General features: G+C 47.7%; 2 protein-coding genes across 3 annotated transcripts; both read left to right on the forward strand.

The window, feature by feature from the left end:
• Nucleotides 1-40: 40 nt before the first annotated feature.
• SMIM7 (small integral membrane protein 7) lies at nucleotides 41-2779 on the forward strand (the record flags this gene model as incomplete). Of its 2 annotated transcripts, XM_084221106.1 has the most annotated exons (5): nucleotides 41-89; nucleotides 559-600; nucleotides 684-736; nucleotides 1335-1425; nucleotides 1849-2779. In XM_084221106.1, the coding sequence occupies exons 1-5, from the start codon at nucleotides 64-66 to the stop codon at nucleotides 1862-1864; spliced, it is 228 nt and encodes a 75-aa protein (XP_084077232.1). In that variant the 5' UTR covers nucleotides 41-63. The 2 variants fall into 2 exon arrangements, with proteins under 2 accessions (XP_084077232.1, XP_084077233.1); XM_084221107.1 differs by lacking the exon at nucleotides 1849-2779 and having other exon boundaries at nucleotides 1335-1429.
• A 1693-nt stretch (nucleotides 2780-4472) lies between these two features.
• On the forward strand, nucleotides 4473-26851 carry MED26 (mediator complex subunit 26). The gene is made up of 3 exons (XM_084220898.1): nucleotides 4473-4729; nucleotides 21257-21331; nucleotides 22637-26851. The coding sequence occupies exons 1-3, from the start codon at nucleotides 4655-4657 to the stop codon at nucleotides 24317-24319; spliced, it is 1833 nt and encodes a 610-aa protein (XP_084077024.1). The 5' UTR covers nucleotides 4473-4654; the 3' UTR covers nucleotides 24320-26851.
• The last annotated feature ends 679 nt before the right edge of the window (nucleotides 26852-27530 follow it).

The following is a 27530-nucleotide window of genomic DNA, read 5'->3' on the forward strand; positions in this document are numbered from 1 at the left end:
GCCAGCCCGGGCAGCGCCCGCCCCTTCCGCTTCCCCTCGGCCCCCGGAGCCGCCGCCGGAGCCATGATCGGGGACCTGCTGCTCTGCGGGTACCGGGGCCGGGAACCGGGAGCGGCTCGGCCGGGTTAGCCCGGCCCGGCTGTGCCTGACCCTGTTCCCGTCCCCCTTCTCGACCCCTTTCCCCCTTCCCGACCCTTCCCATTCCCGTTCTCCCTCCCCGACTGCTTCCCCGGCCTTTCTCCCCTTCTTCTTCTCACTTTTCCCATCCTTTCCCTTCCTTCCATTCTCCTTCCTCTTGACCCTTTCCGCGTTCCCCTTCCCCGACCTCTTTCACCATCCTCGACCCTTTTCCCATTCTCCATCCCCGTCCTCACTCCCCTTCCCTCTCCCTCTTTTTCCGTGCCCGTTCCCCTCTTCTCTTTCCTCATCCCCCTTCCACCGTCCCCACCTCCCCCCCCTTCTCCGTCCTCATTCCCCTTCCCCGACCCTTTTTCCCCTTCCTCATCCCCTCTCCTTGCCCCTCTCCATCCCCGACTTCCTTCCCCGTCTCTCCCGCAGGACGCTGCTGGTGAACGCCGGTGCCGTGCTCAACTTCAGGCTGTGAGCGACCGGGGAGGGCGGACAGGGGAACGGGCAGGGTTTTTTGGCGTTCACCTGCCTGACACGACCTCTCTGTCCCGCAGGAGGAGGAGGGACACGGAGGGATTCGGAGAGGAGCAGAGGGAACCCACGACCGGTAACGGAGGGGATGCGGGAGCCGGGCACAGCCCTGCCCTGGGCCGCCAGGACACGCACAGGAACGGGCTTTTCTGGAGGAAATCCTTGGCCAAACCACAGCTTTTCCACCCCTTTTTGTTGGATGCGAATTGCTGTGGGGCTGGAATAACTGGTTTATTAACTTGTAAACTGAAATGAGAAGAAACACACAAAAAGCACATTTCTTTCAGCATTTTTGACCTGTAGGTACCTGTGCTATAGAGGTAATGCTCTGCTCACTCCCCGATTGCAATTTCTATGTGGATGCATCTGTGTTGCTCCCTTGTAGCTCTGTTTGCTGGTTAAAAACCCTAGAAAGCCTTTTTTGGTCTCCTCTTTTTCACAGTGTGATGCCTTTTTATACTTTTTTGGTAATTTTGCCATGTATCCTTACAGAGTTGCACTGAGCAGAGCATCCATCCTTCACCTACAACCTCAAATTTCAATCCAAACTTTTTGTCGTGTTTTTTAAATTTTTTTTTTCCCTCTCAGAGTTGCTTGTGATTTTCAGGCAGAGCTGAAAATGTGACTTGTCAGGTGTGTTTTTCATATCCAAAGCTTCTCCTTTTGGTTTCTAGGTGACAATATCAGAGAGTTCTTGCTGAGTCTCAGGTATTTCCGAATCTTCATTGCCCTGTGGAATATCTTCATGATGTTCTGCATGATTGTGTGAGTAACCCTGAGCAGCATCTTCTCACTTGGTTACAGAACATCATATATCAGCACTTTTCTTGCACATATATCTCTTTTCACATCTCTCCCACTCGATTTTTCTGTAATTCTTTGTCACCTCACTTCTTTATTTCAATTTTCAAATATGGGTTGATCTCTGGGGTTTTTTTTTGCTAATGTGGGCGCCTGTAGTGCATGAAAACCACCTGTGCCAGCACCTGAGCCATTCAGCATCAGGCAGAGTCTTGTTTGTTGGGGGTTGCTCAAATCAAACATCACTTGGGTTTAAATTTGGGGATGTTTTTCACTTTGGGATGGGGTGGAAACCCACCCACCAAATTAATTAGATGAAATCAGCCTTGCACTGATATGGTTGTTTCTCATCTCTCTTCCTTTTTTTTTTTTTTTTGCATCCCCCAGGTTATTTGGATCTTGAAAGCCACCCATGGACACGTTGGAAGAGACTCTTGGCTGGGAACAAACTTTTCTAGAAGTAAAAGATCCTGCTGCTCTCCAGCTGCAGCCCCGGGCCCGTGGGGAGCTGGGACACGCTCATCCCCTCCCAGGTTCCTGCTCTGCCAGGGCTTGGAGCCACAACCTTCACACAAATTATCTCAGCTTCACTGAAAGAGAATTTTGACTTGGTTTTCTAAGCTCTGAGTGAGAGCAGAGGAGAATTTAAACCAGTTTTAAACCTCTGCCTTGCCAGTCCCAGCTGGGGCTGTGCCAGCTCCAGTTACCCCTGTCCAAGTCACGCACCTGAGTTCTCAGTTTTGTGTCAAAGTTGAGCAGAGTGTTCTTGTAACTTCTCACTATTCCATTTGTTTTGTTGGAGGTGTAGAAAAGGAATATTCCAGAAAAAAAATGCCATTCTCACCTTTTCCCTGTTTTTCTAGAAAAAAAAATGCTTTTTAAGTTAATATTTCAAAGATTTTTTTTTTCACAAGCAATATGTAAGGGATTTTGAATGGGAGGAAATGGCAAAAATGATTCTCTAAGCCAATGTTAAGAGATAATTTTGGAATAATCTTGGATTTGGTTGAATAAAGTTGTTCTATTTAAGGGTAAAATATATATTTGATGGCATGTTCATTCTGTTTCAGGAGAAATTGATTTTGTATTGGTGTATTTTGGGAAATCAAAGCTATTCCTGTAATCTGTCTGGAGTCCTGTGTTATTTATATTAAGTTGGGCTTTTTGACCAACAGCTTTTCCCTAGAATCACCACGATCATTTAAGAAAGTGGGGTGCTGATTATCTTTCAAATCAAACTTTAAACTCATAGTGGGGCTTCCACAGCTTCAGTTTCTTTAGCTGCTGAGGAGAAAGAGACCTGATTTTGGCACAGATTTTAAGGAGTATTTTGAATTTTTCCTGATAGTGAGATGTAAGTGTTGAGCACCTGCAGCATTTTACTTGAGTCACCCTCTTGGTTGAACTGAAGTTTTCACGGTAATGAAACATGACAGGGGAAGGGACATTTGAGGGAGGCTGTAATGAATCCAGAAAAATGTACAGACAGGCTCCTTCAAATGTGTTTTGAAGGAGAAAATCCAGACATATATACAACCTGTGGTTAAATTTAAACATATTTGTTGTCTGTAATTTTGGTGTATTTTAACCCTTTTCTGATTCTTTAGAATGAGACCAAAAAAAAAAGAAAAAAAAGTACTGCCAAATACAATACAGGGATTGAACAAATATAATTCTTGGAAAACATTTAGTGCCTAATCTTCATTAAACCAAGTGTGAAGAGAAGGGTGGATGTGGCATTGCTGTGTGTGTGCGACCTGCTGGACACCCCTGGGCTCAGCTTTGAGCAAGGGGGGTTTTTATTCTTAGAAAAATGATGACTTCATAATGACAGAGTTCCACTGACAAAGGAATTCAAACAGTTTTATCACCCTGCACACACCGTGTGGCTCCAGAGCGTGCTGTCCCCACAAGAATCCAGTTGTGATTCAGCTTTGAAGCAGCTGCTTAAAATAATGAAATCATAAGTCAATGTTGAGCTGCCCTTAAATGCTGTGAACAACTTTTAAGTGCTTTGCTGAGGGGACCAGAACACCCCTTAGACCTTCCCAGCCTGCAGGGGGTTTATTCCCGTTATTTATTTCCATTATTTATTTCTCTCAGCAGCGTGCTCAGTGGGGGTCCACAATCCCCCTCAGGGCTCTGCGCCACAGCAGCCTCTCCTCCCTCAGGGGTTCCCTGTTCGTTGTCCCCATGTCCCTCAGCATGACCCCTGTCCCCTCAGGGGTGTCCCTGTTCTCTGTCCCCATGTCCCTCAGCATGGCCCCTGTTCCCTTAGGGGTCCCCATTCGTTGTCCCCATGTACCTCAGCATCACCCCGTCCCCTCAGGGGTCCTGTTCCCTGCCTCCATGTCCGCCCTTTCCCCTCAGGGGTCCCTGTTCGCTGTCCCCAAGTCCCCCAGCATCACCTCTGTCCCCTCAGGGATCCCCGTTTGCTGCTCTCATGTCCCCATTATCGCCCCTGTCCCCTCAGGTGTCCTGTTCGCTGTCCCCATGTCCCTCAGCATGGCCCCTGGCCCCTCAGGGGTCCCCATTCGCTGTTCCCATGTCTCCCCTGTCCCCTCAGGAGTCCCCGTTCGCTGCCCCCAGGTCTCCCCTGTCCCCTCAGGGGTGCCCGTTCGCTGTCCCTATGTCCCTTCTGTCCCCTCAGGGGTGCCCGTTCGCTGTCCCCATGTCCCCCCTGTCCCCTCAGGGGTGCCCGTTCGCTGTCCCCATGTCCCCCAAGATCGCCCCCGTTTCCCTCTCTCTCCGCGTCCCCCCTCTCCCCCCTCACGGCGCCCCAGCCCCGCCCCTCTCCCCCACGGCGCACGCGCGTTCCCGCCGCCGCCCGCCCTCCCCCGCGCACGCGCGGTGCGCGTCCCCGGCGGTGCGGGCGGGCGGGGGCCGGGGCGCGGCGCGCGCACGTCACGGCGTCGGGCGCGTCCCAGGGAGCCGCGCGCGGCGCCGGCCCTGCCCCCAGCGCGCCCCGCGTTCGGCCCGAGCGGAGCGGAGCGGAGCGGAGCGCTGGGCTCGCCCGCTCCCCCCGGCCCCCCGCGCCGCCCCCGCCCCGCGGGGAGCGAACATGCTCCTCCGGCTCCCCGAGGCCGCCGCCGCCGGCGAGTGAGGAGCCGCCGCCGCCGCCGCCCCGGCCCGGCCCGGCCCCGCCGCCCGCCCGCCCCGGCCGCAGCCGCAGCCGCCCCGCTTCGCCCAGGCAATGACAGCGGCTCCGGCCCCGTCCCCGCAGCAGATCAGGGACCGGCTGCTGCAGGCCATCGACCCGCAGAGCAACGTGAGTACGGGCCCCGCGGGCCCCCGCCGCTCCGGGCCGACCCCCGCCCGGCGCTCCCGCCGCGACGCCTTTCTCCCCCTCCCGGGGCCTCCGGGGCTCCCGCCGGGGCCGCCCCGGCCGCACCGGAGCCTCCGCTGCGGGCGGTAGCGCGGAGCTCCCGGCGCGCCGTCCGTCCGGGGTCCCGCAGCCGGCGGCGCCTCCCGCCCGCGCCCCCCCGGGCCGGGAGCGCAGGGCCGCCCCGCTGGGGGCTCCGGAGGCCGCTCCCCGCCCGCCCGGGGCCGCGGCCGCCCCCGCCCCGCCGCCGCTCGGCGCCCCGGGCCCGGCCGGTGCTGCCCGGCCATGCGGCGGGCGGCCCGGCCGCCTCCCCACGCCAGGCCGCGGCTCGGGCGCGGCCTGCAGGGGGCTCTGGGCCGGCCCCGCCGCCGCTCGCCGGGACCTTCCGGGGCGCCCACCTGTTCCTCGGGCCCAGCGGCCGCTCCCGCCGCGGCCGGGGGCACCCCGGGCTGCGGGGACGCCGGGAGGGCTCCGGCTGTGGCTGCGGAGCTCTGGAGCTGCTCCAGCACCGAGCAGCCTCGGTCTTCGCTTTTATCCCTTCCTGCAGCGCCGTAATGAGCTTATGGGCTCCTTCTGGGATGTGGTGTAAGCACAGAAGTCAGCGTGTATTTTACCTGTAAGTGGCCTTAAGTGGCGGATATCCAAAGGATCATTTGCTCCTTTTAAGGGTTTTTTGGCTCATCCTAGCAGTTCTCCTCTTAGGTGTTTATTGCTGTGAGAGGACTGCAGGGCCCTCAATCTGTCGAATTTTTGAGTCTTAGATCAACAGTCACCACCGCAGGATGCCAAGGTGGGTCTGTCTTGGCCATCTGCAGTTTGTGGGGGCAGCCTCTGGTCCATCAGGCTGAATGTGTGTGTGTTATTTTAGGGGCTGGGGTGTGTGAAACGGTGCTTTGGTTCCATTAAAGTCGTACCTGCTCCTGTCTGAACAAGTGCTATTTTGTGATAGACCTTCCTCAAAGTGCTGAAGTAGCTAATAAAGTTATTGTCATTTGGAACCCCTCCCGGAGCAGCCTGCCTGTGTCATTGGGACTGAAGAACAATCACTCTGGCCTTGTAGGTTCTGTAGAACCCCCTGGGATGGGCATCTGTGGGGAGCTGCAGTGTTACACGTTGGAGTAACAGTAACAAATCGTGGTGGTAATTGTGGGCTGTTAAATGTCAGCGTTGTCTGAGTTTGCAGTACTTTAACGTGGATCTTGCTGAAATGTCAGTCAGTGCACTTCATGAATCCTGTTTGCTCTGAGCTCTCTTTCTGCAGCTGCAGGTTTTTCACTCTATATGAGACTGAGTGCCAACCTACTTTAATAAAATTCTAGCAGATCTGTGGTGTCTTTTGACTTCAGAACTGTCAGCTGCAGTGGTTACCCTAATTCTGGTGTTACTTTGTCAGACACTGTGGCTGTGCAGAGCTAAGCAGCCAGGAAGTCAATTTTGTGATGGATACTCTTCCCTTTCTCCACACGCTGATGTTTCAGGATGCTGTTGTGAGAGGACCCAAAATAACCAGGCAGCTCCCTGCTCCCAACAGGTCAGTAGCCCCTTAAGTTTAGGAGTGATGTATGTTAAATTATAATTCTACATACTTGATACTTATCCAGGGCAATAATTGGTGGCAGAAAAATCAGCCCATTGTTCCAAAGTGCCTGTAGGCAGGGTCTGTCTTCCAGTTTAACCTTTTCTTGGAGGAGAGCAGAGGTGGTGTAGCTGAGGTTCGTTGTACAGGCTGAGAGCTCAGGCTCTTGGCTCCAAAGCACATGGAATATGTGGTGGTGTTGATTGTTCACTACCTGGCATGTCACTGGCAATGAGGGAAGAAAAACTTATATTTTAAACGTGCTTAAAAAGCAGATTTTGAGTTTAATCACGCTTGGGCACCATAATGAGAGTACAAGAAGCTGGTCTGCTGTTTTCCTCCTGGGAAGAGTCAGTGCAGCCATGAGCTGCTGTGCCTGCAGGGAAAGCTCCAGCTACTTTCTGCTGGCTCTTAGAATCTTCTCCTGATGGAATTAGTTGTGTTCAAACCTACAGGAGACATTGTTGTCACTGACTTCCTCATTTACCAAGAAGGTCAAGCTTTGAGGCCTAGAGTTGATTCAAGCTTTTCAGTGTAGTTGCTGTGTGTGTTTCTGGAGAGGCTGAAAGCTGCACCAATAGTGGGCAAAACTAGTCCAGTTCCATGAGGCTGAGGAAGGGGGAGATGCTTGGTTCTTCATGGTGTTTTACTGTAGGGTCTGTAAATTTTAAGCTTCACTTAAATTCCCTAACACATCCCCTAACACAAGCTGCCATTGTGGATATTTATTCCTGAGTGGTTAGTTGGATCTTGGTGGTCAACTCACAGGTCATGCCTTAAGTGAAAAAAAAAAAATAGGACATAAGTTTCTCTACCTCTGTTGGGTTGAACTGGTCAAAATAATGGTTTCCCCAAGCTTGCAGAACCTGCTGGCCTCAGGAAATCATCTCCTGTGCTGATTGTTCATCTCCAGCTGCTCCATAAAGCCCTGCTGACTCGGGAGCAATATTGAATTTACACATGTTTAGCACTTGAACCTCCTCTAATAATTGCTGCAGAATATATTTATAACTTAGTTTCTCACACTTAGAGGTTACCTGTGTAAATTCTGAACTATTTCAAAGGAGACCTATAAGAAATAAGCTATTTTTAAAAGAACTTACATCATCCTAGAAGCCACCCGGGATGTCTGGTATTGTGTCTTCATTTATTCAGCCTTTTCTCCTCGAGGAAACATATGGGCAAACCACTTCTGCTCCATGACCTAAGCACTGAGTACCAGCATCACTTTCCTTCCAAGGCTTCTGTGGGAACATAGCAGGAGGTGGAGGAGAGCAGGAGTTCTGTTCTGTGAGGTCTGACAGGGGAGATGTTCCTTCATTCTGGTGGGAACAAGGCTGAGAAGCCACCCCTTCAGAACACCTTTGCCTTGATAACTCATGCTCTGTGCTCCTGGGGGAGTTTATTCTCTGATGTCAGGAGTAATGAGAAATGTTGGTTTTTGCTCTGTGGACAAGCCTTTCGTTTCCAGCCAGCTGCTAGAATTGTGCTTGCAATTAAATGGTTCCTCATGCTGAATATGTAGCAATCTGTTCCTGTTTTTAAATATTAGATAATAACTTCATTATTTGCCATTAGTACCCCTCTGTGACACAAACCCAGCTTTGGTTTGAGTAACAGCCTGCATTGTGTGCTCCCTGTGAGCTTGGGCTTGGCTCTAACTCAGCTGGGCTTGCTGCAGACATTCAGGAGTGGTCCATGGCCTGAATTATTAATAATTAATTAGCCTGTGTGTTGGAATATGTTGGGTGGTGCATTGGCATGGGCTGATCTCCCAGCTGGCACAAGTTGCATGGTTCCAGATGTTGGTTGTTTTACCAAGGTGCTGGAGGCAAAACCCCCCTCACCAGTACAGGTGCTTTCCAGTAGTGTCTTAAGAAGGTGCAGGGCACTGCTGTAATAATATAAATACAGAAAGCAGGGGAAGCTGGTGCTTCACTTCCTGAGGGTCCCAGTGATTTCTTTGGATGCAGCAAGTGTTACGTGTGGGCGAAAGTAGACTAGGAATGGCTCTTGCTTGAGCTTTATCCTTTTCTGTGAGCCCTAATGAGCTTAGCAGTTTTGAGGGAGGTGCAGAGAACCTGTTGTACCTCTTGCCCTCTTTGTCCCTTTCCTCACTTGCAGCTCATCTTGTTTGGAGTCTCACATTTTGTGCAGGAAGGCAGCAGGTTGTTCCAGGTGTGTGACAAAACGCAGGGGGTTGGGGAGCTTTCCTTAATGTGCAAAGTCTAAAGTGTTGTTATCATGTCAAGCTTTAATTTCAGATAAAGATTTGGGCCTGATGGAGAGAGTCCCATTGCATTCAGGTTTTTAATAATAACTTTAAATGAGGCCTGTGTTTCTTAGTCCTCCTTATTACAAACACTTGGATTCACTTGAATTCACTGTGTGGGGGTGGTGGTGCAGTGTGCAGTTGGTTTGAATATTGCTTGTCCCCTTCTTTCTGAAACAGCTTATTTGGTTTAGTGGCAGTGCAGGCTGTCACTTCTTGAGAGGGGTTGGAAGGCTGGAGGTTTAAAAACTTCTAATTTGTACAGTGCCCCTTGTAGCAGTGAGACCATTCTGAACTTTGAGGCTGCTAAGACAAAATCTGAGTGAACAGAGATATCAGAGAGTTTAAATTGTTGGGTCAAAGCAAGGGGAATGCCAGACTGATTTTCAGTTGTTAATTCCTTGAAACTCCCCAGGTTGCAGTGATGATGGCAGTAGTCATTTGCTCTGAAGCTCTAATTTGAGTGTTTGTTTCGGCAGCAGTGACAATTTAAATAACACCCACTTCTTATTCCTGCTACACACACCCATTTTATGTGTACAGGATGGTGTGGTGAACTGAACCGAGGAATTGATCAGGACTTAAAGAAGAAAAAAGGCAATATATGGATCTTTTCCCAGGTAGTTTTTGATGTAGCTCAATTATTTGATAAAACTTCTGGTGCATCACAAATAGTTTTGGCAGCAGAACGGGGTCTTAAAGTGTTTAAATGAGTTTGGAAGCAGAAAAGAACAGCATCCTATGAGGGTGGGGAAGCCCTGGATCCCTGGAAATGCCCAAGGTCAGGTTGGACAGGGCTTGGGGCAACCTGGGACAGTGGAAGGTGTGGGAGGGGAATGAATGGGATGGGCTTTAAGGTCCCTTCCAACCCAGCCCAGTGTGTGAGTCCATAAGGAGTGGAATGTTGCTCCTTCCTGGGTGCTTCCCTGCTGCCTTGGGACCTGGCAGGAAGGAGGTGTTGTCACCTGGAAAAGTTCACCACGCCTGTCTGGGTTTTTTGAGGTGACAGTGGCTGCCTTATGGTCAAGTTTCACTTGCAGAGCCTTTTTTTGTTGCTGTCACTTGTGTGTGGCTCACTGATGTCTGGAATTATCCTGTGTTTTTGGGCATGCAGCAATAGAGGGCTCTGAATGTGTCCAGGAATAACTGGGAAACATCTTCACAGCCAGCCAGGAGGATGCTCCTGAGTTGTAAATCATGAGTGGGCTCTGCAACTCAAGATTAAACCATCACCTTCCACTAAAGGCTGTGTGGACAGTGCTCCAAATGATCAAAAATTGGATTGACTTGGCTTGAACCCCTGTGTTACAGGAGCTGAAGCTGCCAGTGGAGCTGGGAGAGCTGCTGGAGTCATGTCCCCACCTCCAGCTGTTCTTGTTCCCTCCCTTGTCCTGACCCAACCAAGGAACTCACCTGGCCAAACCCTACCTGAACAGGGGATCCTCAGGGACCCCTTTCCATGCCCCAGCTCCTCCTGGGCTCAGAGAGGGGGAGCTGTGTGCCAAGGAGAGGTGACAGTGGGGTGGTGGCAGCTCAGGCTATCCTAGAGCAGCTTGAGCCCCTCACATTGTCTGACTGGCTCATCACAGGGGATCATTAAAGAGATTTTTAAATCCAAATGATAAAACTTTGCAGCAGGAACCCATCTGCACGTGGGTCCTTGGTGGGAAACAAACACTCTGAATGCTCAGAGGCTGCAGGGAAAGAACTCATGAACACATTTTTATTGGTGTAGCCATGAAACAGCTCCTCAATGGAAGAACCAACTTTTTGTAGGTACTATAAATATGGGGAATAATCTCTGGCAGTCACCAGGAGCCACAGCTTGGAACAGACAGCTGGTGAGGGTCCTTCCAGGAGAGATGTGCTGGAACAAACTTCCCAGGCAGCAGAGGACCCCTGGCTGGTGCTTCCCAAGTTTCTCCAATTGGGGATGTTCTGGACCCTGTGTGAGGCTGTTTGAGTGCACCTTGGCACACCTTGAAGCCAGGAGAGCAGGGAGCTGAGCAGCCCATCCTGGCAGGGCTGGAGCTGGATGGGATGGGCATGGGATCCAGCTGGATCAGCTCCTGCTGCCAGGGCACCAGCAGGGGCCAGAGGGAAAACACTCCAAAGCTCCCACGTGGAGAGGGACCCAACCTGTGCCTTAGGAAATAGGAGGACTTTCAGCTTAGGCTGTGTTTCAGAAGTCTGAAGCTGGGCTGGGAATTCCAGTTTGTCTTTTTGGGGGGTTTTGCCTGGTAAGTTGGGGGTGAGCCCAGTGTAGGGGTGGTGAGGTGTGTGTGTTTTTGCCTCTTTTTGGGGTTTTGCTGTGGCCATATGACACAACAGCACTGTCATCCTGGCACCTTTGGCTCCTGATCAAAGTAGCTCCACTGCAGCTGAAGCTTTCTCTCCCTGAGAGATCCTTTCCCAGTTTCTTCAAGAAGCTGCTGCAGGTGACAATTAATGTTTCTTTTTTTTTCATGAACCACAAAAGTTTCAGGAGAGGGGAAGGAGGAATTGATTCTGCCTGCTGCAGAATTTTGATGTTAGTCAAGATTCACTGCTTTTAAGGCATAGTTACTCCAATACATTAGGCTTGGAGTTAAAATTAATGTCACTCTAGTTTTTTTACATAAAAACATGTCTGTTTTGGCTGATAACATTTTGCTGCTATCTCTTCTCACCAGTTATGTGCTTGGTGATAACACCAAATATACTCCTTAGGTCTGTATAATGAGGTTGGATGTGGCCCCACTTTTATACTTGGTCTTTAAAGAAATAATTTAAGGTAAAGGTAAGTAAGTACCTCATATTCAATTTAATGTAAATGTAGGTTTGTTTATTCAGTGTTCTAACAGCTAAATTACTCTTTCTGAGGGTAATTCATGCTTTTGGTGTTTGGAATAATATTTAAGTGCCAGCAAATTGCTTTAATTTGAGGTGCAATCTGCTAAAACTCAGCAGAGAATTGGTGTTTTCAGGGGCACGGCTTTCACAGGGCAGCCGTGCGTGCCCGAGTGCGATTGTTAATATCAAAGTGTACAATTTGCAGCATGTCCAAACAGTCAGTGGTAGCAATTTCTGCTGAGGAGTCACTGGAAGTAAAACATAATTAGCTCTGTTTTAGTGAACAGAGTGGTTTCTAACCCAGCAGCTGGGGAGGAGGGATCCTGCATCCAAGGGATTCAGGGACACGCTCGGCTGGGCGTGTTTTCAAACTTGGAGCTGTGGAGACGACTGCAGAGGTGGAAGTCTTGTCTCAGAGTGACAGCCAGTGCTTCTGTGAGCTGCTTTCTCACATAGTTTCCATGCAGGATCAGCTTGCAGAGTATCACAGTTATAGTACAGGTCTGGAGGGTTTGATTTTTATTTTTTTTAAGGAGTGTAGAGCTCTGGAAGGTAGAGGAACATGGTGTTTTTTCCAGGTGGTGATGCACAGTCATAAATTGTCTTTGGTGAACAAATTTACAGCACATCTACAAATGTAACTCAAGCCATCACTTTCTGAGCAGGTCAGTACATAACAATTCTCATGCTCTGTAAATTAACTGCAGCAGGAGAGGACAGGGAATATCTCTATATAACTTGTCATCCTGAAAGTTCCAGGAAAAAATATTATTTCAGTATTGTATTTAATCCTTGGAGAAACCACAGTTGATTCTTGAATAGAGTTGGGCACGGTGAGGTGGAGGAGAAGATGCCAGGGATGATGTTTCAGATTTCTTTGTGAAGGTGGGTGCCTGCAGCTCATGGGCTGAGCACACTGCTCAGGAGCCTGGAAAACTCAGTGTCCCTTGTATTGTGGGCAGGAGTTTGTCTGTCACAGTAGGAGCTTTGGGGTTCTGACTTCTTATTCTCTTTGCTGGACTTTTCAAGACAGGCTGCCAAGGGGCTTAAGGCTCACTGAGGCTTTCTGAACTGGAAATGGAAAAGTTTTTTGCCACTAGGTTAGAAATAAGCAGGAGCTTCATGAATGTTCTGCCCCATCCCTGGAAGTGTTCAAGGCCAGGTTGGACCAGCCTGGGATAGAGGAAGGTGTTCCTGCCCGTGGCAGGGGGTGGAATGAGGTGGGGTTTAAGGTCCTTTCCAACCCAAACCAGTCTGGGATTCCACAATTCCACGTTCTGTGTTTAAATATTGAAAAAATGCTGCTGAGTCCTGGGTTCCTTGCTCCTGCCATGACCACACAGGGCAGTTGGCTGGAGTGGAGCTGCTTTTACAAACCCTGAGCTGGGAAGGCTCCATGCCCACCTTCCTTTTTTTCCCAGCCAAAGGTAGAGAAGGCATTTTGTTTCCAAGGAGCTGCTAAGGATTGTGCCACTGGCTGGAATGGCCAAACATTCTCCAGGGATTACTGGGGGGCTTTGCTTTCCTGACAGGTGACATTGTCCTGAGGTGACACAGCCCTCAGAGAATACAGGTATTTGGAAATGGCTGACTGGCAGCAGTGTTTAATCTAGAATTTGGAGAGCAGTAAGTCTAGGAGATGTGTAAATTGATTTCAATTTTTTTTTTCCATATCCATAAAACTTGTTTATGGTGTGTGCTGACAAGAATTCACTATTGGTAACAGTTGTTGAAAGGATACAGTGACTTCTCCACAAACTTTCCCAGTTTGTAACACTATTTTTCTCAGGTTTTATGAACAAACACACCCTGCCTAAACTCTCATGAGCTGTCACATGAGCATCTTGCACTTCAGTGTGATGAATTAATATATTCCACAAAGAATTCAGCATTGTATTCACCTCAGCCTTCTCTATCATTTAAGTAATCAGCTGAGAAACTTCCCTAGAAATTTGAGAAAAGTTGGCCTGCAGCATTTAAAGTACACTGGGATGGTGATAAATGGTTTTACTTTTTAAAAAAGAGTGAAAATTCTGTCTTGTGGGGACATTAGTAGGGCCTTTCTGAATTGCACTCAGATATAAACTGCTCTCTGTTAACAGCTCTGGGTAGGTACTTCAAGGAATGGCCAAAATAATGTTTAAGAACTTCACAAAGCTCTGGACCCCTTATTATCAACTCCTTAAATGCACATGACATGATTTTAAATGCTCACCAGCTGTGTGGAGTGGATGAAGATGGAGCAGGTGCTCACAGAATGGTTCTGTCCAAGTGATGCTCTGAGGGATCCTGTGGTACCTCACTGTGCTCTTACCTTACCCCAGGGAGGTACCAGCAGTGAGTTCCTTTAACAGAAAGCCCCAAGATGAATCACAAGGGGCACATTTTAAGGCTGGATTTTCTGGATATTCTGTATTATTCTGCCTGAATAATCATCCAACTGCATTTCTGTCTTGTTGAAGTAGGACCAGTTGTCCCCGTGACTTTGCTTGCACAGCAACCTCATTTTATGGCTCTCTAAATTTTGAAGCAATAATTTTTGACTTCAGTTCATGGCTTATAATAAATAGTAACTACTAAGATTTGTCTGGTTGAAGTTTCTGTACAGGAGGAAGAGGAGGAGAAATGATTATCCTATAGACAAGGAAAGTGTATCACAGTTGGATGTGCTTAGCACCAGTGCAGGGATGGAGGGGTTTGAGGGTGAGTGTGAGGTGGCTGAAATAGTGACAGAGCCTGAGTGGGGAGAGAAACTTTGGGCATTTGAGATTGTGGGGATCACATGGAGCACAGTGCTGGGCAGTGAGGCTGCAAGTGTTGAAATTTTAGGTCTTTTACAAAACAAGCTGTTTTCTAGAGTTACCTGTATGGATCTTTTTGAGAGGACAGTTCTGAATTGCTGCTCTGAGTCTAGTTTGGAGTAGATGGGAAGGGTGTGATGTGTTTGTGCTCCTTCTAGTTCAGTGTCTGTTCCCCAGGTGGAGGGGCATGGCTGGAAGGGACTTCATGTGGTCCATCACCTTCATGGAACAGCTCCTTCTGGACTTGTCTACTCTGTTCTTAAACCTCCATTGTGGCTCAGGAGACTGTGGAGAGATTATTTGAGTGCCCTGGTAGCTCACTGGTTATTTCTATATGCAATCAGTATTTATCTTGTTGCAAATTAGGCCAGTGAGCATAAAAACAGTTGATTAACATTTCTTTATTATGACTAATGAGGCATAGGAAGGCTTATTTCAAGCTTCATGTGTCTCTTTCCTATTTTTTCAATGAAAACTTCAACTTTATGTTATTAACCATATTTTCAAAACATGGTTATCCTGCTGTCCTCTGACCTCCTCTTGGCATATGTTCTTCTTGCACTGGTGCAGCTTGAGATGAAGGTGTAATTCCAGCTGAATTTGATTCCTCTGCCATTCCTTACAGCTTGGAAAACAGCACTAAATGATCTTGCTTGCAGTGTGCTGTGGTGGATCCCACCAGGAGTGGCAGTGGCTGCCTGGGGTTGTGCTCCCTGCTTCTTGCTCTGTTCCTTCAGCAGGAGTTTTTACCAATTGAATGGTATTTCATGTCGCCTCTTTGGCTACTGGGCTCTTTAAAATCAGACTAATTCATTTTTATTTGTCCAGCTGCACAGTCTGGTGTGGTGGGTTTGTTGTGGAGTGTGGAAAAAGAAGTTGGAGGGGGCTGCATATTGCAGTGAATCTTTGTAAATCTGCAGCTCAGGGTTGGCACTGCAGGCACTATTCCTATGGTGTTATACAAAATGTTTAGTAACTGTTGAAGTCAACATGTATTTCTCTCTGTAGTAACAAAAATGTCTTTCAGTTCCTGGCTAATAAACATGAATGGAGAAAAGTGTTTCACTGTTGTTTTCTGTTTGCCTTAAAGACCTTTTTTCCTGTAGCACAGGGAGCTGGGGCTGTGCCTTGTCTTCACAGTCTGTGTTTTACTGCCTCTTGTACCATCCTCCTCCAGTGGATGCTCCTCTTGTTGGGTGGTTTCCCCTGCCTTGGCCCAGCCTGGAGTTTGTTCCTGGGTGCCTCCCTGGGCATGGGCCATGCAGAGCAGAGCTGGAGCCTTCGTGGCACTCCCAGCTGCTGGGGATTTGTGTCTGGAGGCCTTTTGTGAGTGCCAGGGCAAACTGGGCTTTGTGCTGGCAAGCTCCCCTCGTTCTCTTGGCTGCTGTGGTGTCTGCCCAGCTCAGGGATGTGTGTGGGCACTGTCAGGAGAGAGCAGGGGAAATATTTCAGGTCCACTGGTTCCTTCACACTGCAGAATTGTATTGGAATCTGACCTTACTCTCATTTGCTGATCCTGCCTTTGTAAAGCATACACAGGAGGATGTTACTTTGCCATTAAATGAAGCCCAAGTACAAATAAAATATATGCAGATTGGTGTGACTCTGTGAAGTAGACCTGGGAGTTTTAAATCTGGGTAATGCTTCCTGTGCCTGTCACTCTTTGGACTCTTCTTGGTATTCAAGGAGCATTTCTTCTACCCCTTGTTGTGCAGCACAAATTTCTGATCATTTTTCAAAGCATGAATTTCTCTGTCATAGAAGATTCTCCCAGTGAATGACTTTCTACCCAAATAATTGATTCCTTCATATTTAAAGATGTGTTTTACCAAATACTATAAGAAAACTGGCCCCCACTTTTAAGAATATTTTTTGTGTACTGGTTAATGTTGGACCTTTGCTTGGCAAACTGACTTTCAGACATTTTCAATAATGTGAGCAAAGTAGTGCATGGTCATCTTTTTGGTATGTTGTGTCTGTGAATAGTATCTCATGTTCCCTATCTTTAGACAACATCATGTCACACTGGGGCTGGGGGGAACTGTTAATAGATCAGCTGCAAGGGAACTGAACTAAATACCAGCAGGTTGTAACCTGAATTCTAACTTGGTGTGTTTGGTCTGTACCTTTGAACAAATGACATGACAATTTGCTGTTGGTGGTGTGTATGATCAGTGTCTGGTGTCTCATAGTTCCTACACAAAGTGCTAAATAAACTCTGCACTGCTGTATTGCTGTTGTCACATTTAAATAAAGCCTCCTGTGAATAGCAACTTTTCTCTCCTCACTTCTTATTCCAAATTTTAGATTATTGTGCAGTGAAGTAGCTTTTGTACAAAAGCAGTGTTGGGGCAAGGTGTGACACTGAGGGGGACCCTGGTCTGGCAGGAGCTGCTGTTGGGCTGCAGGTGACACTGAAAGAAGGAACACCAGCCATGCCATCACCCCTGGAGCAGGCACTGCACCTCCTGGGAATCAGCTCTGCCTCCCTGGCCTCTCCAGCAATATTCACCTTCAACCTGGAATTTTCTTGAATATTTTCCTGCACTCCCTGAGGAGATACACAGCCCTGGAGCAGGGGGAAGACAAAAAATGCTCCTGTGAACTTCTGTCTGGACCCTACTGCCACCAGCAACCTCCAGCTTGGCAATGGACACCTGGATTTGTGTTTGTAGGAAGAAGAAAGGCCTTTTCAGTCTCCCACAGTGTCTCCACTTCTCTGCTTGCTTCTGTCACACTGCTTTGGTGCTACAGGTGGGACAGTGTTGCAGAACTTTCTCTGAAACCATAAAAATTTGGAGTATTTATGGATATTCTGATGAAGCAGTTAAGTATGATGGCAAATCCATTCTCTCCAAAGCAGTGTGTTGTGATACCTGTGGGCTCTGTTCACCATGCTCATGGTGGAGTCAGGCTGGGATTGGTGGAAGCTGTGATTTCAGGAGGATGGTGGTGTTACAATTTGGTTTTAAAGGATTGTCAGTGATGGGCAGCTCCAAGCCAAGTTTAAGTATCCCTTAGAAACTGGTGAAGGCATTAATGTGACCCAGGAGGATGATGTTACTGTATTAAATGATGCCTTTTAGCCCTGGTACCTGAACTTTGTGGTTGAAAAGAGCCTTTCTACCTGAATGGCAGGAATCTGCATGAGCAAGGTTCTTTTGGAATTGTGCATTGAGTTTTCCATGTTGCACAGAAAGAGCTGCTCCTCCTCCAGGTAACTCAGAGCTGGTTTGTCATTTATCACAGTCTAGTCAGGCATGCAAAGATCTTTGAGAACATCCCTGTGAAATATTAAAAAAAGAAAATCATTGCTTTATCTGAGTGTCTGCAATAGAAAGTTTCTGTAATGTTTGTTTTTCAGGCTGCAGTGAGAGAGTGCAGGTTGTGCTGTGTGTCCAGGCAGTCCCCAGGAGGACAGGAAGGTGTTCTGGGGGTGCTCACGTTGCTTTTGGGCTCTGGGCTGGTGTGTAAACGAAGGAAAGGAATCAAAGCATCCCATGGAGTGTGCTCAGAAAACACATCCCAGCATCTGGAGGTGGTGGGGGAGCTTGTATGGGTGCTGAGCTTGCTGCTGCTTTCAGATTTCCTGGTGGAAATGGAGCTGGGAGGGGACAGCTGTACCTCAGCCTTCCCCAAAGCCCCTTTGAACTGCCATGTAACACCCTGAAATTAGTCACTGACTTAGTCCTGGTTTATAAATGCTGAAATAAGATTAAGATGGCAGTTAAGAAAAGAAAATTAAGCTTCTTGATCTTTTCCTGAGAGTTCAGAAACTCCTGCTTTTGTCTGAGGCTGGAGTAAAAGCATTCAGTGCTTAGCTTGGAAAATATCTCAGCAATAGTAAGCTCCAGAGTATGGCTGAATGGCTGGATGACTTAAGGAGCCTTGCATGGAATAAATAAGATTTGTTTTCTGTGGCTGTCATTAGGGTTGGCTGGAAAGGATTATCGTGGATGACTCAAAGCAGATGTTCTCCAGTAAACTTTGGAGTGAATTAGTGTGTGTGCCAGTCAGTGCTCTCAGCATGGGAGAATTTGGAACACCTTATCAATTACTTATCAATTATTTTGAGCTGTTTGCTGCAAGCTCCTAAATGGGGTTCCTGGAAGTTGTTTTGGGGGGGTGCTATGGGGTTGCAGTGGGAGCAGACAAAGGCATGTAGAAACTAAAATGCAAATTCCTGAGTTGCTGACCTGGGCAGTTACAGCTCAGTGTCCACAGGGAGTGGGGCTGCTGAATTCCCTGTGCTGCTCTGCTCCATGGCACTTTACCTGTCTGTTCTGTTCCCAATAAGCATCTTCAGTAGCCCTTTGTGATAATAAATGATCATTTCTGGTGCTGCTCAAAGCAGGGTGGTGTCCTGGCAGGTTTGGTAACATTATTGTCAGGTTGGTTATGTGACAATGCATTAATTTTATTTAACAGTTGGTTTAAGGTGAAGGTATTGGTGTGCAGGATGGGTGTGCTGCTGTTATCTCTGAAGTGAACAGGTGATACTTGAGGTGTTTTGGGAGGTCCTCGTTTCCATCACTGTGTTTAACTGCACTACAAGAAATTTCATAATCTGTGCTATTTTAAAATAGGCAAATATGATTTTTCCTATAAACTTCTCTGTATGGCACTTTGGATAAAACATTCTGAGAAAACTACACGAGGGGAAGGGAGGACAAGTTGTTGAACGTGCTTGAACATTTTATGTATTTATTTTCAAAGAATTAAGCTTCCCTACAGGTCAAAAAAAAAAAAAGAGAAAATGAGAGGAGCTGCTGGCAGTTGTCTGGGGTGTGAGATGTTCGTGCTCTGCTCAGCAGTTGCTCCGTGACAGCGCGTTCTCAATTGGTTACAAATGTGTGAGGAATCCAAAGGGGTGGTTTGTGTTCCAGCAGGAGCTGAGGGTGCAAGGCCACTTTCACTGTCCTTAATTGGCACCACGTGTCCCCCAGAGCAGGGAGGGAATCACAGCCTGTCAGTGCTGCTGGGGTGGTTTGGCATTTGGGGCATCCTCTGCTCTGTGCTTGGGGGTATTGAACAAAGGCACAGCTGTGACTGGAAATTCCCTGACCAGTTTCACCTTTCTGTAGGTGTGTGTGCACATGAATGTATCACTTTCCCCATCTTCACCTTCTGATAGGCCAGTGACCCTTTTTTTGCCATCAGTTCTTCATTAAGATAATGAATATTTGGGGATTACCAGTAACTGCAAAAATAATTGTGTGTGCAACAGAGCCTTTTTCACTCTGGTAATTCACAGTCTAAAATATGTGTTGGGAAGGAGAGTATCATGTTTTGCAAGTTTAAAAATATTTGTCTGGAAACTCCCAGAATTGAGCTTTTAACTATTCTAAGGGCTCTGGTTCTAAAAAGTGAAAAAAACAACCCTGATGTTGTGTATTGCTTAAACTGTGGTGCAAATTGTCCTTCCTGGGCTCTGAGGGCAGGGCAAGGGTCAGAACATGGAAGAAAGTCAGTGCACTGAAGTGAAATAATAAGAACTAAAACATGTCAGAATAGGTGCTCTTGCTGCTCTAAAGGTTAAGCAGAGTTTTACCAGGCCTGACCTCATGGTAGGGCTTTAAATATCTGCAGAGTGAAGAAAGAACCAGGACAAATTAATTCATCTTTGGCCTGGAGTTAGTTTTACACTCTATAGGAGTTAGAATCATTCAAAGCCTGCGTGGACTTTAAACATAAGTTTGATAAAAATGAATCAAAAAATCAGGACAAATGTTTCATCACTGACCAGGTATCTCCTAAATAACACAAAACTCCTAAATAGCACAAAACAGTTCTGCAGGGATGGACAAAACATGGTCTGAGCCCAAGGTTTTCTGAAGGGAGGAGACTTCAGCTCCTGGTGTTCCTGTGGGATCTTAGTGGAGGGGTAGAACTGACTTGGAAAAGCCAATTCTCACACAAGTCAGTGTTTTTAAGAGCAGGGCTTGTGCAGGGAAGTGTGTGGCTGGGAGGGCAGAGCTGCCTGGTGATGATGATGCTCCTGATGAGGTTTCAGGATGATGTAGGATCCCTGCAGAGATTCTTGCTGAGAGATTTTTCTCACATGCACTTCACATCCAGTTGAGTCACAAATGCAATTAAGCAATAAATGAGACTGTGATTCAAGTTTTCCTTTGCTTATCTTTTAAATCTGTCTCCAAAGGTGAATTAGAAATTCCAGGTTTCAGCTCTCTTAACATCAGGTAATGGAAACAAAGATCTCTCTGTAGGATCATAAACTGGTTTGGGTTGGAAAAGCTCTCCAAGATTAATGAGTCCAACCCAGCACTGCCCTGTTTACCCCTAAACCAAGCCCCTAAAACGTGCATGTGTGGTTTCTGATGGAAACCATTAAATCACACATGTGCTGAGGATGTGCAGGTGCACAGCTGTGGTCAGAGAACCTGATCCTCACCTCTTCAGGGCATCTGGGTTTGTGCACTTCCTTCTCCCTGTGTCCAGCCCCAGCAAGGAGTGATGATGGTCTGGGGACACCTGCTGGGCACAGCCCTGGCCCGAGGAGGGCCCTGCAGCCTGGGACTCGTGTGTGCAGAGCAGGAGCTGATCCTGGGAATGGAACTGCAGAGAGTGCCTTGGGGCAGTCTGCAGTGGGCCCTGAAGGATGGAACTCCACATTTCCCACTGCTGCTCCTGCTCCACTTGGCACTTGCTTCTGTTAGGTGGGCACAGTTAATCGATGCTTTCTTTGCAGAGGGGTCTCAGAACTTTGTTACTCAGTCACAGCAGTTTTATTGCCACTGTTTCCTTGGGTTTTACATAAGAGTGTGTTTGCTACAGCTCCTGCAGTTTCCAACTAGGTCAGTAAAAGTGTCCTTGTCCCTATTCCTTGAACAATCAGCTCCCTAAAGCCAGACAGTCTGATAGCAGTTTGTGATTAATGCTTCCAGCAATTATAAAGTGGAAGGTCTTAAATTACATTTGTTAACTAAGACCAGTACATGAAACATGAAGTGACTTTGTCTTCCTTGTTGCAGATCCATAACATGGTGGCAGTGCTGGAAGTGATCTCCAGCCTGGAGAAATATCCCATTACCAAAGAGGCACTTGAGGTATGTCACCCTCTAAACATGACTTTTTTTTATATGTATAAAAGGACTTTTCCCTGCCTTTCTAATTTCCATTAGAGCTTTTCTGGAAACAATAGATGGATTGCAAAGGATTCACAATTAAGATATTATTTTGTCCCTCTCGTGCTGTTTCCGACATTTCGCTGAACACAGGGATCCTTTCTGGGCCCAGATCAGTATTCTGGGCAGCACAGTTCCTGTTTGTGCAGGGCACTACATTAATCATCACTTGCCACTGATTAATTCTGTTCCACTCAGCAATATCACCCTGCTCTTCTGGTCACCTTTGTAGATGTTTGGTGACCAAGCACCTAAAATCTGAAATAGGAATAGAGTTGCTCTGGGTCTGTAAAATTAATCTTAAGTGCAGTTAAGCAGGTTTCAAGGCCTGATATTTGTGGTTCGTCAGGTGTAGGGAGAGCTGAGCTCTCACTGCCACTCATAGAAACAGTCCAGAGAAGTTTTGTGGCTGAATTAGATATTTCTTTTTCACTCTTTGTATTGAAATTAGCGGTGTTCTTGCTTTTAACTGTTGCTTAATTACAACTCCACCTGTATTTCAACATATCTATGGCAACAGGTTGCATATTTCTCTCACAGTCTGGTCTGTGTTCTCCTTTGAAGTGCTTTTCTTAAGAAATCTGACTTGTGGAACAGTTCTTTGTTTTCAAATGTGCTTTGGGAACAATCAAACACTTCCTTCCGCTCATGAAACCACCTTGGGACACCCTGGGAATGTTGTTTAAATGGCTTTTTCATACGTTTACACAAGTCTGGGGAGTGAAGGGAGAGGAGAGAGGTGGAGGAAAAAGGTAGGACACAACTCACACCTGGTAGTCAGGTTTGTCAAATGGAAATTTTTATTGTTAATGAATTACTGTAACAGGCCAAGATCCTGGAATTCTTTTCTCTTGGCTCTCTCTGCAGATCTTTCACTTCCCTTGTGATAAACACACACCTTTGGGTGCTGCATTTCCCCTCGAATCTGAACCTGCACCCTTATTCTTAAAGGTTGTTTCTCATTAAAGAATTCCTTTCTGATGGTTTTTCCAGCTCTCCTGCTTTTACCAGGGAATAAAGACAGCCGTGACTAGAAACCTACAGTCAGTTTCATGTTGTGTGGCAGAGCACTGGACTAATCCTTTCCAAAAACATCAATTCAGCCCTTAAATCTTTGGTGTTTTTAACAGGTGTTTCTCAGGGGTGAGCATTACAAAGCAGAACCATTCCTTAAGAATTTTGCTCGGAATGCTGCATGTTTGTAAACCACCTTGTCTGTCTTTGTAGGAAACCAGACTCGGGAGGCTTATCAATGAGGTGAGGAAGAAGACATCCAATGAGGAACTTGCCAAACGTGCCAAGAAATTGCTGAGGAATTGGCAGAAGTTGATAGAACCTGTAACCCAGAACGAGCCAGTGCCAAGGGGGCTGCCCAACCCGCCAGGATCAGCAAATGGAGGTGCCCACAACTGCAAACCAGATTCCCAACTTCCTGCTGTGCCTGGCGCCAAGCCCATCAGCGAACTGAAAAGCAGGAATGATATCCAGAAACTCAATTCTCCAAAAACAGAGAAACTGGGAAATAGGAAAAGGAAAGGTGATCACAGGGACGGGCATCAGGGCCCTCCTCCCCCAAAGGTCTCCAAAGCTAGTCATGAAGTATTACAAAACTCTTCACCCCCTCCAACCAATGGAATTGGAGGTAGTCCTGAAAATTTTCCTAGTCCTGTAGACATAAACCTACATGCAGGGCCCGAAAGCAGCAGGACAGATCTCAGTGAAAACGATAAACACAATAAGATCCCAGTAAATGCTGTAAAACCTCACACCAGTTCTCCAGGACTTGTAAAACCTTCAAGCACTTCCTCGTTACTAAAGACTGCAGTGCTTCAGCAGCATGATAAATCAGAAGAAGCCACGGGCCCCCACCAGCCCAAGAGCCCACGCTGCTCCTCCTTTAGCCCCAGGAACGTTAGGCATGATACTTTTGCTCGGCAGCACACCACGTACTCACCAAAGGATTCGATGCCCAGTCCATCTCAAAGGTCTCAGTTCGCCGACGCCGCGCCGGTGCCGTCGCCGCCTCCATCCCTGATGCAACCATCCACACCTCCCATGCCAGCCAAGAGACTGGAGTTCCCTCCTCAGGCGGCCCCCGAGGTGGCACAGCACTGGCAGGAGCAGCAGGGAGCCCCCGAGGGCCAGCACAGGCACACAGCAGGGACACTTCAGCAGCAGCACACGGCTCCCGGCTGCAAAGGCCACCCCGGGGAATCACACATGGGCTTCCCACAGGACACTTCCAGAATGGACAGTGATGATGCTGCTTCAGGGTCTGATAGCAAAAAGAAGAAAAGGTACCGACCCAGAGACTATACAGTCAACTTGGATGGGCACGTGATAGAAGGGGGTGTGAAACCTGTGAGGTTAAAAGAGAGAAAACTCACTTTTGATCCCATGACAGGACAGATAAAACCTTTAACACCGAAAGATCCTTTGCAGGTAGAAATCCCTGCACTTACTGAACAGCACAGGACAGAAACGGAAAAGCAGGAGCAAAAACCCAACCTGCAAAGCCCCTTTGAACAAACGAACTGGAAAGAGTTGTCCAGAAATGAAATCATTCAGTCATATTTAAACAGACAGAGTAGCTTGCTGTCTTCATCAGGAGTACAGACTCCAGGAGCTCACTACTTCATGTCTGAGTATTTAAAGCAGGAGGAAAGCACTAGAAAAGAGGCTAGAAAGACTCACGTTCTAGCTCCTAACAGCAAACCTACAGACTTGCCTGGGGTCACCAGAGAGGTCACGGGCGATGACCTCGACAGAATACGTGACCACAACTGGCCAGGCGTGAACGGTTGTTATGACACACAGGGTAACTGGTATGATTGGACACAGTGCATATCCTTAGATCCACATGGGGATGATGGGAGATTGAACATCCTGCCTTACGTCTGCCTAGACTGAGAGCAGTTCTGCTAAGCACGCTTTTTACACCTGCAGTTAGCAGAACTGGCAGACACGATGCCACTTCCAGCTGGAGAGAGCCTCCTGTCCTGGACAAACAGGCCCCACGAGCAGAGGGGGGGAGGGAGCTGGACCTTTCCAGCTCGTTCCTTTAAATTCTCCTTTTGTGAAATGCTGCTACCAGTTTACTAACAATTGCAAAGGAAGGCATACGAAGGTTTGATCAGTTGAGTTCAAAACTCTATAGCGAGCCAGCTATAAAAAGTGTTAGTCCCCAAGAAGTGAAGAGGATTTCCAGCACTTTCTGAATGCCGGAATCTTATTACAGGCAGGTACAGAGAAAAAATTGTGGAAGTTACCTTAACAAAATATGCATCTATTTATTTGACTTGATTTGGGTTTTTATTTGGCAGTGAGGTATTCGAGAGACAATGTGCAAAAACTGTAGTTTTATTTCTATCACATCTCTGAACATGATTGCGTTATTTAAGAGTCATGTGGTACGGAGATTGGGTTTTAAACAGCAGGTGTTGCACTGCAGGCTGGGCCACCAGCTTCAGCTCAACATTCCATAGGCATCCACATATTTTAGTCTGGTTTCAGTTTAAATCCAGTCTCTGAGAAATGCTGCAAAAACTAGATGTTTAACGATATTTTTTGATCCCACCACCACCAGCCAAATATTTTTCCTCCTTTTCCCTTCCTGCAAACTTATAGGTAAAAAACAAAAAGACAAAAAAAACAAAAAGACAAAAAGGAAAAAAAAAAAAAAAAAGAAAAATCACCTTTTCTAGAATCTAAATGTAATGAGGGTGCTACAAGTTTGTAACTGTACTGTGAGAGGGAAAAAGGAAGCCTGTTTGTATGCTGGAAATATACTTGTTACCATTCCTTTAGATATTGTTTGCCTTATGGATATCCATCATAAACGCAATTTGCAAAAACAAAGAGCCTTAGTGAATGTACAGTAACTAGACTTCTGTGTTCCTGGGATGCAGAAGGGAGCAACTTTGCTATTTGGTCCTTTAAGTGGACACGTTGTGATATAAATGTGGAAATAAAAAAAATTTGCACAAACCAGTTTGTGAATTATTTATATACACACTCCACTCGTTTTCCCCCCCGAGTCTGCTCAGTTCAGCCCAGCCAGGGGAGCCCTGGCACCAGGGACCCCTCAGAGCAGGGAGGTGGAGCTGAATCCCTTGGACACTGCCCCAGGGAGAACGGGATTGTCTTCCAAGAACCTCGCTGTGCTGTCCAGTCACACAGGGTGGATCTGTTTTAACTCTGGAGACTGATAACCCAACTGCTGATAATGTACCTCAAAGTCTAAAGAGATCAGATTTCATCTTTGTAATGTTTTATTCCTGTTTGTTACAGTGCTTTCTGAAGCAGCCTGGGGTGTAGAAAGTGAAGGATTTCTGTTAACTGTAATTGCTTTAATATTTGGGGCTGTGTTGTTTGATGCAGTCCCCACTGTTGGGTTTCTGTTCAGGGGGTTGGGGAGGGGACACTATACCAAAAATATTCCTGGGTTTAGTGATGTTAACTCTGTTAACCCATCTGTGCTGGAGATGAGCCCTGGCAAGAGCTGTCCTGCCTTTGAGGGTGGAGTGAAACTCTTCCCTGGTTTGCAAAGGAAGGTGCTCCTGGCCAGGCCTGCATGGTGTTGGTTCATTCCCTGGAATACAACTGATGAAGTCTGGTTTATTTTAAAGTCATTCTTGTTCATCATTTATGATCTGACTGTTACTGAAATGTGTGGGTATCTCAGAAATAACAATGTCTGTGTGCTTCCATTTCTGAAATCTGAGGTCTGAGAGTGAAACCAGAAGTGGTTACCAAAAAATGCATCCAAGTATATTTTCAGTTTACTTCCATTTTGTCCTTCTGCAGTTGCTGAGGTTGAGCAGTGTGGTTTAGAGCTGGGGAAAGCTCCTGTCTTGCAGCTCAGATTTGATGGTAGAGGGCTAAGCTGCTGGTCATTTTGGAAATGCTTAAGTTTTGTTTATGTAAAAAAGTACTGTGCATCTTCTCTCCCCCTGCCCTTCCTCCCTCCTTCCCTGAATGGTCCCGTTTAGGAACAGGGTCCGTGCTCTTTGGAGGCCTTTGAATTCAGGAAATGACAAAGTATTACTTGATAAATTCCACCTTTTTCTCCACTGCTTCCATTTCTGATGCAATTGATGGCCCTTGACTGTACTGGGTGAGGTGATACCCAAAGCTCATCACAGCTTTCAGATTCCACCCAAACTGCCTGTGCTGGTGCTCCTCTGTTTGAGGAAGCATCAGGAATCAGACCCAGCCCTTTCCCTGGTGATACAAAAACTGCTGGAGAAATTCCCTCCCAATGCAAGCTTTAAATCTTGTTCCTTGCTGAGTTTGTTGCTGCTGTAAGGGGTCAACTCACTTGTGTGTCCTCCAGGGTGAGATGAGGCTTGACAATCTTTATTTCAGCATGCCAGTATAACCAGTTCTGTGAGCTCCAACAAATGTGAATAAGTTTACAAGGTGATATTTTTTTGTCAATTTTGTAAACAAGTTCAAATGAAGTTTACCATGTGCGTACCTGCTGTGTACTCTCATTTGTGCTCATTTGTGCATGACTCAGTTTCTCTGCTACTGCCTTCTCCTACCTCTCGCAAAATTCCTCCTTCTAACCCTAAAACCTGAAGTTTAAAAACTGCCATTTCTTCCTTGTCAACGGATGACAAGAAATGGCTCATCAGCAAATCTCTGGGGAGTCTCCATCACCTAAAGTGCGTGTTTTTATGGCCAAATTAATTCTGCAGAAGTGTCTCTTGACAGGGTGCATGGATGAACCGGGCTCTCCAACACCCCCTCCTGCCTGCCAGGTACTCACCCATCCTGTACCCCGGCCGGCGCTCCTCGCCTTAGTTTTAAAGGTCGGGAGCGCTCGTCTCGGTGCCTGCGAGCCCGTGACCTTCGCTCCGTCCCTGCCCCGCCGCTGCCTCCCTGGAGGCGGCTCCGCTCCCCCGGGCCCGGCTCACGGCGACCCCCGGGGCTCCATCGCGCCGTGCGGGGCCGGGCCCGGCTCACGGCGAGCCCCGGGGCTCCATCGCGCCGGGGCCGTGCGGGACGGGCACCGTGCGGGGCCGTGCCGGGCCGGGCGGGGCGGGCGAAGCGAAGTGACGGAGGGCCGGAGGAAGTGACGCTCGGAGCCCGCCGGGGCGCCGCGCCCGCCCCGCCC

This window comes from Fringilla coelebs (genome assembly GCF_963513975.1).
Source record: "Fringilla coelebs genome assembly, chromosome: 24".
Lineage (NCBI taxonomy): Eukaryota > Metazoa > Chordata > Aves > Passeriformes > Fringillidae > Fringilla > Fringilla coelebs.